This window comes from Dendropsophus ebraccatus, chromosome 12 (assembly GCF_027789765.1).
Source record: "Dendropsophus ebraccatus isolate aDenEbr1 chromosome 12, aDenEbr1.pat, whole genome shotgun sequence".
NCBI lineage: Eukaryota > Metazoa > Chordata > Amphibia > Anura > Hylidae > Dendropsophus > Dendropsophus ebraccatus.
In genome coordinates, this window is record NC_091465.1 from 1,598,627 (window position 1) to 1,611,765 (window position 13,139).

General features: G+C 55.1%; 1 protein-coding gene across 1 annotated transcript in view; it reads right to left on the bottom strand.

Annotated features, from left to right (window-relative positions):
• The window catches only part of LOC138769699 (putative oxidoreductase YteT), a 130,792-nt gene that overhangs the window by 49,543 nt on the left and 68,110 nt on the right, over positions 1 to 13,139 (bottom strand). Inside the window, exons 5-6 of the mRNA XM_069948315.1 lie at positions 12,583 to 12,656; positions 2,510 to 2,569 (exon numbers count right to left, since the gene is read on the bottom strand). Of these exons, the coding sequence (XP_069804416.1) occupies positions 2,510 to 2,569; positions 12,583 to 12,656 (134 nt within the window). The remainder of the gene's footprint in view (positions 1 to 2,509; positions 2,570 to 12,582; positions 12,657 to 13,139) is intronic.

Sequence of the window (13,139 nt, forward strand, 5' to 3'; positions counted from 1 at the left end):
ATAAAGGATCCATACCAATGCTACTATTACAAAAAGGATCATATGATACATATTATTCTCATAAAAAGGCTTTGAAACCTTAGGTGATGTATCGTTTACACTTTGCTTTTATTTCTATGGTGGTTATCTTATGTGTAATATGTGATGATCTCAGTCAGACAAGAGACAATTCAGTAGGATCCAAATATTATGTAGGTAATAAGCGCCCAGTTACTCCATATTATTGGTCTATGTATTATACTATATGATTATGTACAGGAAGAGATGTGACCATGCGACCAGTCATTAGTCCTGTGTGATCTAATCATAAAGACGTTTTCTAGGTACAAAATGAAGTAAAAAGACTAAAAAGAAGTGGAAATTTTTAGAATCCGGTACTGAAGATTGTGAATTCACTAATTGGTTATTATAAGTGAATCTAGAGGTTACATAGTAGGTCACATTGTGGAGATTTTATTGCATTTACCTGTTATGCTGTTTTTGGTTTATGTGTCAATCAACTTTTTATTTTTGCTTTTGCCATGAGATAAGATTTGTTCACATCTAAACTTTTTATTTTCAGAAACTTTTTAAAGTTAGTTTTTGTGACTTTCCAATACCCACATGATACCAAAGTGGTAGAGTCCTTGTGATAGAGTCACGTCTGTTATATACAGTGAAGAACTTATTGTCTGATCACTCAGTGTCACAGGGAGACGTAGGAGTGACAGGAGACTAGTTAGGTTCGGGACGGAGGATTGTCTTACCTTTAAAGCAGTCCTACGGTAAAGGGACCTAGAGAAGGGGGCTACATCTGTAGTCAAGATTAGGGACAGGAGTGATGAGACAATAAGGTTTGGTTATTTTGATAAAATCCGGAGAGGTATTTGTCATATACATATATTAGTTTGGGTATTGATAATAAGCTTTTATTTGTCTTGTTGTAACTAAGCTGTATATTGATGTATACTGTACAGACTCACCCATTGTTTAGTATTTTCTTTCGGTTATTGCAGATCTTACTACCACATCTGCTGTAAGTTTGTTCCGCCATCTATAACTTTCAATAAAACGTATGGTACTATTTTTGTCTATCCTATGGTGATGCCCATAAACTAATGGGAGTCCTTCAGGGTCTCTTCCAAGTGGTCTTATGCATAATACTGATCTGTTTTTCAGTAAAAGTGTTCATGTGTATTTTCTCTCGTATAAAACCTCGACAAACAGGAAGAAGCTTCACCCTCATATAAGAGACTAACGTTACTATGCTTTCTTTCTCTTATCGGTTCTCTTGAATCTGTGCCGCCTGGACATTTCTGGAGGTTGGATGCTGTACTAGTACTTGGAGGATGTTTTCACCTGTGGTCCCTTGATCAACCTGCGACTGAGGGTAGAGTCCTTAAAACCTCCGGCTACGACCCAACCACCAGTGATGAACCATATCCATGCTCCACGGATGTCAAATGGGGGAATGATAAGGCCAGCGATACGATTTTACCTACCTGCACCGTACCTATATGAATACACATATATATAGGCCTCTTGCTCAGAAGCTCCAGCACATTAGAGAGTCCCTGATAGGGTTAACTTATAGTTGGACCATTTCTTACCTTGGAAAACTTCTGATATGGACACTAGAAAGAATGTTTTGTCTCAAGAACTATTTCCCTCAGAGACATGTTTATCAGCGTCCAAGGCCATTCTCAGAGGAAAGTTGCCTGTCTGTTACAGTGGGAATAATGTGAAAGTATCATTGCAGAGAATGTATTGTTCTAACCTTTTTGAATAATAATAATGAATACTAATATAGATGCCATTGCGCATGACTGAATATCTAAATCACTAGCACCGCCTCATCTATGTCTTATTAGCATTTGTTACCACCCTATATTTTATCTGTCTATAAAATGTGATTACCATAATAAAACTTGGGCCATTTTCTCCAGGCTTATAATCATGATACATTGTCTTATCTGTGTCAGTGACGTATAAGTAACGAGCTGGTAATACTGCAGGATTCCAACTCTAGATATAATTATAAAACCATCCTGTACCTGGGTTTTTGGCTTCTCTCCATAGAGAGAGGTCAACATATAAATTTAACCTTAACACCACACACATCCCCCCTCCTCACACACATCCCCCCTCCTCACACACATCCCCCTCCCCACACACATCCCCCCTCCCCACACACATCCCCCTCCCCACACACATCCCCCCTCCCTACACACATCCCCCCTCCCCACACACATCCCCCCTCCCCACACACATCCCCCCTCCCCACACACATCCCCCTCCCCACACACATCCCCCCTCCCCACACACATCCCCCCTCCTCACACACATCCCCCTCCTCACACACATCCCCCCTCCCTACACACATCCCCCCTCCCCACACACATCCCCCTCCCCACACACATCCCCCTCCCCACACACATCCCCCCTCCCCACACACATCCCCCCTCCTCACACACATCCCCCTCCCCACACACATCCCCCCTCCCTACACACATCCCCCCTCCCCACTTACGGCCATTGGTTTCTCCAGGAGGATGTGATATCCTTTCTTAGCAAAAGTAACTGCAGGGTCCTAGAACCAGAGAATCCGAGCGTCAGTCTATACATCACAACCTGCAATCCAGCGTCTTATAACAAGATGATAGAGTCGTCTCTATAACTGTGTGGGGCTCTATCATTGTAAGGGGCTCTGCCACGGGGGGGGGGGGGGGCGCTATCACTGTAAGGGGCTCTATCACTGGGGGGGGCTCTATCACTGGGGGGGCTCTATCACTGGGGGGGCTCTATCACTGGGGGGGCTCTATCACTGGGGGGGCTCTATCACTGGGGGGCTCTATCACTGGGGGGGCTCTATCACTGGGGGGGGGGGCTATCACTGTAAGGGGCTCTATCACTGGGGGGGGCTCTATCATTGGGGGGGCTCTATCACTGGGGGGGCTATCACTGTAAGGGGCTCTATCACTGGGGGGGGGCTATCACTGGGGGGGGGGGCTATCCCGGGGGGGGGGCTATCACTGGGGGGGCTATCACTGGGGGGGGCTATAACTGGGGGGGCTCTATCACTGGGGGGGCTCTATCACTGGGGGGGGGCTCTATCACTGTGCTCGGCACGATCTGTGTCACCAGGGCTGTGGAGTTGGAGTCGGAGATAGTTTTTGCTGGAGTCGGAGTTGGAAAAAAATGTACCGACTTCTGCTCCAGCTTTAAAAAAATCTTTAAACAATTTAGAATTGAGTTTTGATATGAATATATATTATGGGCAACATTCTAATAGGACACTGACCCTATTACATAAGGGTGGTCGGGGAATATATCAGTAATAGGTCACTGACCCTATTACATAAGGGTGGTCGGGGAATATATCAGTAATAGGACACTGGCCCTATTACATAAGGGTGGTCGGGGAATATATCAGTAATAGGACACTGGCCCTATTACATAAGGGTGGTCGGGGAATATATCAGTAATAGGACACTGGCCCTATTACATAAGGGTGGTCGGGGAATATATCAGTAATAGGACACTGGCCCTATTACATAAGGGTGGTCGGGGAATATATCAGTAATAGGACACTGGCCCTATTACATAAGGGTGGTCGGGGAATATATCAGTAATAGGTCACTGACCCTATTACATAAGGGTGGTCGGGGAATATATCAGTAATAGGACACTGGCCCTATTACATAAGGGTGGTCGGGGAATATATCAGTAATAGGTCACTGACCCTATTACATAAGGGTGGTCGGGGAATATATCAGTAATAGGACACTGGCCCTATTACATAAGGGTGGTCGGGTAATATATCAGTAATAGGACACTGGCCCTATTACATAAGGGTGGTCGGGGAATATATCAGTAATAGGACACTGGCCCTATTACATAAGGGTGGTCGGGGAATATATCAGTAATAGGACACTGGCCCTATTAGATAAGGGTGGTCGGGGAATATATCAGTAATAGGACACTGGCCCTATTACATAAGGGTGGTCGGGGAATATATCAGTAATAGGACACTGGCCCTATTACATAAGGGTGGTCGGGGAATATATCAGTAATAGGACACTGGTCCTATTACATAAGGGTGGTCGGGGAATATATCAGTAATAATACACTGGCCCTATTACATAAGGGTGGTCGGGGAATATATCAGTAATAGGACACTGGCCCTATTACATAAGGGTGGTCGGGGAATATATCAGTAATAGGACACTGGCCCTATTAGATAAGGGTGGTCGGGGAATATATCAGTAATAGGACACTGGCCCTATTACATAAGGGTGGTCGGGGAATATATCAGTAATAGGACACTGGCCCTATTACATAAGGGTGGTCGGGGAATATATCAGTAATAGGACACTGGCCCTATTACATAACTGTGGTCGGGGAATATATCAGTAATAGGACACTGGCCCTATTACATAAGGGTGGTCGGGGAATATATCAGTAATAGGTCACTGACCCTATTACATAAGGGTGGTCGGGGAATATATCAGTAATAGGACACTGGCCCTATTACATAAGGGTGGTCGGGTAATATATCAGTAATAGGACACTGGCCCTATTACATAAGGGTGGTCGGGGAATATATCAGTAATAGGACACTGGCCCTATTACATAAGGGTGGTCGGGGAATATATCAGTAATAGGACACTGGCCCTATTAGATAAGGGTGGTCGGGGAATATATCAGTAATAGGACACTGGCCCTATTACATAAGGGTGGTCGGGGAATATATCAGTAATAGGACACTGGTCCTATTACATAAGGGTGGTCGGGGAATATATCAGTAATAATACACTGGCCCTATTACATAAGGGTGGTCGGGGAATATATCAGTAATAGGACACTGGCCCTATTACATAAGGGTGGTCGGGGAATATATCAGTAATAGGACACTGGTCCTATTACATAAGGGTGGTCGGGGAATATATCAGTAATAATACACTGGCCCTATTACATAAGGGTGGTCGGGGAATATATCAGTAATAGGACACTGGCCCTATTACATAAGGGTGGTCGGGGAATATATCAGTAATAGGACACTGGCCCTATTAGATAAGGGTGGTCGGGGAATATATCAGTAATAGGACACTGGCCCTATTACATAAGGGTGGTCGGGGAATATATCAGTAATAGGACACTGGCCCTATTACATAAGGGTGGTCGGGGAATATATCAGTAATAGGACACTGGCCCTATTACATAAGGGTGGTCGGGGAATATATCAGTAATATTACACTGTCCCTATTACATAAGGGTGGTCGGAGGATATATCAGTAATAGGACACTGGCCCTATTAGATAAGGGTGGTCGGAGGATATATCAGTAATAGGACACTGGCCGGTAAATACAGAGTCAGGTTATAGTGCAAGGAATATACCCTGCACTATACCCCTACTCTGTATACACTGTATATACCCTGCACTATACCCCTACTCTGTATACACTGTATATACCCTGCACTATACCCCTACTCTGTATACACTGTATATACCCTGCACTATACCCCTACTCTGTATACACTGTATATACCCTGCACTATACCCCTACTCTGTATACACTGTATATACCATGCACTATACCCCTACTCTGTATACACTGTATATACTCTGCACTATACCCCTACTCTGTATACACTGTATATACCCTGCACTATACCCCTACTCTGTATACACTGTATATACCCTGCACTATACCCCTACTCTGTATACACTGTATATACCCTGCACTATACCCCTACTCTGTATACACTGTATATACCCTGCACTATACCCCTACTCTGTATACACTGTATATACCCTGCACTATACCCCTACTCTGTATACACTGTATATACCCTGCACTATACCCCTACTCTGTATACACTGTATATACCCTGCACTATACCCCTACTCTGTATACACTGTATATACCCTGCACTATACCCCTACTCTGTATACACTGTATATACCCTGCACTATACCCCTACTCTGTATACACTGTATATACCCTGCACTATACCCCTACTCTGTATACACTGTATATACCCTGCACTATACCCCTACTCTGTATACACTGTATATACCCTGCACTATACCCCTACTCTGTATACACTGTATATACCCTGCACTATACCCCTACCCTGTATACACTGTATATACCCTGCACTATACCCCTACCCTGTATACACTGTATATACCCTGCACTATACCCCTACTCTGTATACACTGTATATACTCTGCATGTATATGAGGACACTATAACACTAATATCTGTACGACACGCTCACACCCCACCACCGGGATGACAATGGCAGCTAAGGGGCTGCAGGTGCAGGCGGGGGATGGGGGCACATTATCTGCCATCTGGTCGGCTCTGAGGTCACCGGGGAGACGGAGGATATAAAAGAGAATATGTGTGAGCAGCTGCTCCTGGTACAGAGAGAGCGGGGGCCCCATTACCCTCCCCCATGACTCCTGGTACAGAGAGAGCGGGGGCCCCATTACCCTCCCCCATGACTCCTGGTACAGAGAGCGGGGGCCCCATTACCCCCCCTATGACTCCTGGTACAGAGAGCGGGGGCCCCATTACCCCCCATGACTCCTGGTACAGAGAGAGCGGGGGCCCCATTACCCCCCCTATGACTCCTGGTACAGAGAAAGCGGGGGCCCCATTACCCTCCCCCATGACTCCTGGTACAGAGAGAGCGGGGGCCCCATTACCCCCCCTATGACTCCTGGTACAGAGAGCGGGGGCCCCATTACCCCCCATGACTCCTGGTACAGAGAGAGCGGGGGCCCCATTACCCTCCCCCATGACTCCTGGTACAGAGAGAGCGGGGGCCCCATTACCCCCCCTATGACTCCTGGTACAGAGAGCGGGGGCCCCATTACCCCCCATGACTCCTGGTACAGAGAGAGCGGGGGCCCCATTACCCCCCATGACTCCTGGTACAGAGAGCGGGGGCCCCATTACCCCCCATGACTCCTGGTACAGAGAGAGCGGGGGCCCCATTACCCCCCATGACTCCTGGTACAGAGAGCGGGGGCCCCATTACCCTCCCCCATGACTCCTGGTACAGAGAGCGGGGGCCCCATTACCCCCCCATGACTCCTGGTACAGAGAGCGGGGGCCCCATTACCCCCCATGACTCCTGGTACAGAGAGCGGGGGCCCCATTACACTCCCCCCATGACTCCTGGTACAGAGAGCGGGGGCCCCATTACCCCCCCCCCCCCCATGACTCCTGGTACAGAGAGCGGGGGCCCCATTACCCCCCATGACTCCTGGTACAGAGAGCGGGGGCCCCATTACCCCCCCATGACTCCTGGTACAGAGAGCGGGGGCCCCATTACCCCCCCCCCCATGTCTCCTGGTACAGAGAGCGGGGGCCCCATTACCCCCCATGACTCCTGGTACAGAGAGCGGGGGCCCCATTACCCCCCCATGACTCCTGGTACAGAGAGAGCGGGGGCCCCATTACCCCCCCCCATGACTCCTGGTACAGAGAGCGGGGGCCCCATTACCCCCCCATGACTCCTGGTACAGAGAGCAGGGGCCCCATTACCCCCCCATGACTCCTGGTACAGAGAGAGCAGGGGCCCCATTACCCCCCATGACTCCTGGTACAGAGAGCGGGGGCCCCATTACCCCCCATGACTCCTGGTACAGAGAGAGCGGGGGCCCCATTACGCTCCCCCATGACTCCTGGTACAGAGAGAGCGGGGGGCCCATTCCCCCCCCCCCCCATGACTCCTGGTACAGAGAGAGCGGGGGCCCCATTACCCCCCCCCCATGACTCCTGGTACAGAGAGCGGGGGCCCCATTACCCCCCCCCCCATGTCTCCTGGTACAGAGAGAGCGGGGGCCCCATTACCCCCCCATGACTCCTGGTACAGAGAGTGGGGGCCCCATTACCCCCCCCATGACTCCTGGTACAGAGAGAGGGGGGCCCCATTACCCCCCCATGACTCCTAGTACAGAGAGAGCGGGGGCCCCATTACCCTCCCCCATGACTCCTGGTACAGAGAGAGCGGGGGCCCCATTACCCTCCCCCATGACTCCTGGTACAGAGAGAGCGGGGGCCCCATTACCCCCCCATGACTCCTGGTACAGAGAGAGCGGGGGCCCCATTACCCCCCCATGACTCCGGGTACAGAGAGAGCGGGGGGCCCCATTACCCCCCCCCCATGACTCCTGGTACAGAGAGCGGGGGCCCCATTACCCCCCCCCCCATGACTCCTGGTACAGAGAGCGGGGGCCCCATTACCCTCCCCCATGACTCCTGGTACAGAGAGAGCGGGGGCCCCATTACCCCCCCATGACTCCTGGTACAGAGAGAGTGGGGGCCCCATTACCCTCCCCCATGACTCCTGGTACAGAGAGAGCGGGGGCCCCATTACCCTCCCCCATGACTCCTGGTACAGAGAGCGGGGGCCCCATTACCCCCCCATGACTCCTGGTACAGAGAGAGTGGGGGCCCCATTACCCTCCCCCATGACTCCTGGTACAGAGAGAGCGGGGGCCCCATTACACTCCCCCCATGACTCCTGGTACAGAGAGCGGGGGCCCCATTACCCCCCCCCCCCATGACTCCTGGTACAGAGAGCGGGGGCCCCCATTACCCCCCCCCCATGACTCCTGGTACAGAGAGCGGGGGCCCCATTACCCCCCCCCCATGACTCCTGGTACAGAGAGCGGGGGCCCCATTACCCCCCCCCCCATGACTCCTGGTACAGAGAGCGGGGGCCCCATTACACCTCCCCCCCTATGACTCCTGGTACAGAGAGCGGGGGCCCCATTACACCTCCCCCCCATGACTCCTGGTACACAGAGCGGGGGCCCCATTACACCTCCCCCCCATGACTCCTGGTACACAGAGCGGGGGCCCCATTACACTCCCCCCATGACTCCTGGTACAGAGAGCGGGGGCCCCATTACACCTCCCCCCCATGACTCCTGGTACAGAGAGCGGGGGCCCCATTACCCTCCCCCAGGACTCCTGGTACAGAGAGAGTGGGGGCCCCATTACCCCCCCCATGACTCCTGGAACAGAGAGCGGGGGCCCCATTACCCCCCCCAATGACTCCTGGTACAGAGACAGCGGGGGCCCCATTACCCTCCCCCATGACTCCTGGTACAGAGAGCGGGGGCCCCATTACCCCCCCATGACTCCTGGTACAGAGAGCGGGGGCCCCATTACCCTCCCCTATGACTCCTGGTACAGAGAGCGGGGGCCCCATTACCCCCCCATGACTCCTGGTACAGAGAGCGGGGGCCCCATTACCCCCCATGACTCCTGGTACAGAGAGCGGGGGCCCCATTACCCTCCCCTATGACTCCTGGTACAGAGAGCGGGGGGCCCCATTACCCCCCCCCCATGACTCCTGGTACAGAGAGCGGGGGCCCCATTACACCTCCCCCCATGACTCCTGGTACAGAGAGCGGGGGCCCCATTACCCCCCCCATGACTCCTGGTACAGAGAGAGCGGGGGCCCCATTACCCCCCCATGACTCCTGGTACAGAGAGAGCGGGGGCCCCATTACCCTCCCCCATGACTCCTGGTACAGAGAGAGCGGGGGCCCCATTACCCTCCCCCATGACTCCTGGTACAGAGAGCGGGGGCCCCATTACCCCCCCATGACTCCTGGTACAGAGAGCGGGGGCCCCATTACCCCCCCCCCCATGACTCCTGGTACAGAGAGCGGGGGCCCCATTACCCCCCCCCCATGACTCCTGGTACAGAGAGCGGGGGCCCCATTGCCCCCCCCCCCATGACTCCTGGTACAGAGAGCGGGGGCCCCATTACACCTCCCCCCCTATGACTCCTGGTACAGAGAGCGGGGGCCCCATTACACCTCCCCCCCATGACTCCTGGTACACAGAGCGGGGGCCCCATTACACCTCCCCCCCATGACTCCTGGTACACAGAGCGGGGGCCCCATTACACTCCCCCCATGACTCCTGGTACAGAGAGCGGGGGCCCCATTACACCTCCCCCCCATGACTCCTGGTACAGAGAGCGGGGGCCCCATTACCCTCCCCCATGACTCCTGGTACAGAGAGAGTGGGGGCCCCATTACCCCCCCCATGACTCCTGGAACAGAGAGCGGGGGCCCCATTACCCCCCCCAATGACTCCTGGTACAGAGAAAGCGGGGGCCCCATTACCCTCCCCCATGACTCCTGGTACAGAGAGCGGGGGCCCCATTACCCCCCATGACTCCTGGTACAGAGAGCGGGGGCCCCATTACCCTCCCCTATGACTCCTGGTACAGAGAGCGGGGGCCCCATTACCCCCCCATGACTCCTGGTACAGAGAGCGGGGGGCCCCATTACCCCCCCCCCCCATGACTCCTGGTACAGAGAGCGGGGGCCCAATTACCCCCCCCCCCATGACTCCTGGTACAGAGAGCGGGGGCCCCATTACCCCCCCATGACTCCTGGTACAGAGAGCGGGGGCCCCATTACCCCCCATGACTCCTGGTACAGAGAGCGGGGGCCCCATTACCCCCCCATGACTCCTGGTACAGAGAGAGCGGGGGCCCCATTACCCCCCCATGACTCCTGGTACAGAGAGAGCGGGGGCCCCATTACCCTCCCCCATGACTCCTGGTACAGAGAGAGCGGGGGCCCCATTACCCCCCCCCATGACTCCTGGTACAGAGAGAGCGGGGGCCCCATTACCCTCCCCCATGACTCCTGGTACAGAGAGAGCGGGGGCCCCATTACCCCCCCCCCATGACTCCTGGTACAGAGAGCGGGGGCCCCATTACCCCCCCATGACTCCTGGTACAGAGAGAGCGGGGGCCCCATTACCCCCCCATGACTCCTGGTACAGAGAGAGCGGGGGCCCCATTACCCCCCCCCCCCATGACTCCTGGTACAGAGAGAGCGGGGACCCCATTACCCTCCCCCATGACTCCTGGTACAGAGAGAGCGGGGGCCCCATTACACTCCCCCCATGACTCCTGGTACAGAGAGCGGGGGCCCCATTACCCTCCCCCATGACTCCTGGTACAGAGAGCGGGGGCCCCATTACCCCCCCCCCCCATGACTCCTGGTACAGAGAGCGGGGGCCTCATTACCCCCCCCCATGACTCCTGGTACAGAGAGCGGGGGCCCAATTACACCTCCCCCCCTATGACTCCTGGTACAGAGAGCGGGGGCCCCATTACACCTCCCCCCCATGACTCCTGGTACACAGAGCGGGGGCCCCATTACACCTCCCCCCCATGACTCCTGGTACACAGAGCGGGGGCCCCATTACACTCCCCCCATGACTCCTGGTACAGAGAGCGGGGGCCCCATTACACCTCCCCCCCATGACTCCTGGTACAGAGAGAGCGGGGTCCCCATTACCCCCCCATGACTCTTGGTACAGAGAGAGCGGGGGCCCCATTACACCTCCCCATGACTCCTGGTACAGAGAGCGGGGGCCCCATTACCCTCCCCCATGACTCCTGGTACAGAGAGAGTGGGGGCCCCATTACCCCCCCCATGACTCCTGGAACAGAGAGCGGGGGCCCCATTACCCCCCCCAATGACTCCTGGTACAGAGAAAGCGGGGGCCCCATTACCCCCCCCCCCCATGACTCCTGGTACACAGAGCGGGGGCCCCATTACACCTCCCCCCCATGACTCCTGGTACACAGAGCGGGGGCCCCATTACACCTCCCCCCCATGACTCCTGGTACACAGAGCGGGGGCCCCATTACACCTCCCCCCCATGACTCCTGGTACAGAGAGCGGGGGCCCTATTACCCCCCCCCATGACTTCTGGTACACAGAGCGGGGGCCCCATTACACCTCCCCCCCATGACTCCTGGTACACAGAGCGGGGGCCCCATTACACCTCCCCCCATGACTCCTGGTACACAGAGCGGGGGCCCCATTACACCTCCCCCCATGACTCCTGGTACACAGAGCGGGGGCCCCATTACACCTCCCCCCATGACTCCTGGTACACAGAGCGGGGGCCCCATTACACCTCCCCCCATGACTCCTGGTACACAGAGCGGGGGCCCCATTACACCTCCCCCCATGACTCCTGGTACAGAGAGAGCGGGGGCCCCATTACACCTCCCCCCATGACTCCTGGTACAGAGAGAGCGGGGGCCCCATTACACCTCCCCCCCATGACTCCTGGTACACAGAGCGGGGGCCCCATTACCCCCCCCCCCCCATGTCTCCTGGTACAGAGAGAGCGGGGGCCCCATTACCCCTCCCCCCCATGACTCCTGGTACAGAGAGAGTGGGGGCCCCATTACACTCCCCCCATGACTCCTGGTACAGAGAGCGGGGGCCCCATTACCCCCCCATGACTCCTGGTACACAGAGCGGGGGCCCCATTACCCCCCCATGACTCCTGGTATAGAGAGCGGGAGCCCCATTACCCCCCCCATGACTCCTGGTACAGAGAGCGGGGGCCCCATTACACCTCCCCCCCTATGACTCCTGGTACAGAGAGAGCGGGGGCCCCATTACACTCCCCCCATGACTCCTGGTACAGAGAGAGCGGGGGCCCCATTACACTCCCCCCATGACTCCGGGTACACAGAGCGGGGGCCCCCTTACACCTCCCCCACACACTTGGCTCGGCTCTCACCTTATGGAGTCTGTCCGGGGTGGCGATTATCACCGCATCTGCAAATTTTTCCAGTTTAGCGGCTTCTCTCCAGTCTGCAGAAACACAAGGGTTTATGGATGTAGATCTGAAACCGAAACAGAACGGGGGCGACAGCGACACCAGGAACGCCGGAACATGGAGCAGATTCCTATCGAGAACGTTAGGACCTGGAATCCAGGCCACAAAGATTCTCAGGGTGACCATGACCTAGAGGGGTGACCCATTCCCACCACCGCGCATAGACCTTATTACAGGTCTACATCATCTAGGTCCACGGGGGGAGGGCAGGTTTATAGTGAGGTGCAGGAGCCTGCGGGGGGGCTAGGGGCAGGAGCCTGCGGGGGGGCTGGGGGCAGGAGCCTGCGGGGGGGCTGGAGCCTGCGGAGGGGCTGGGGGCAGGAGCCTGCGGGGGGGCAGGAGCCTGCGGGGGGGCTGGGGGCAGGAGCCTGCGGGGGGGCTGGGGGCAGGAGCCTGCAGGGGGGCTGGGGGCAGGAGCCTGCGGGGGGGGCTCGGGGTTAGGAGCCTGCAGGGGGCTC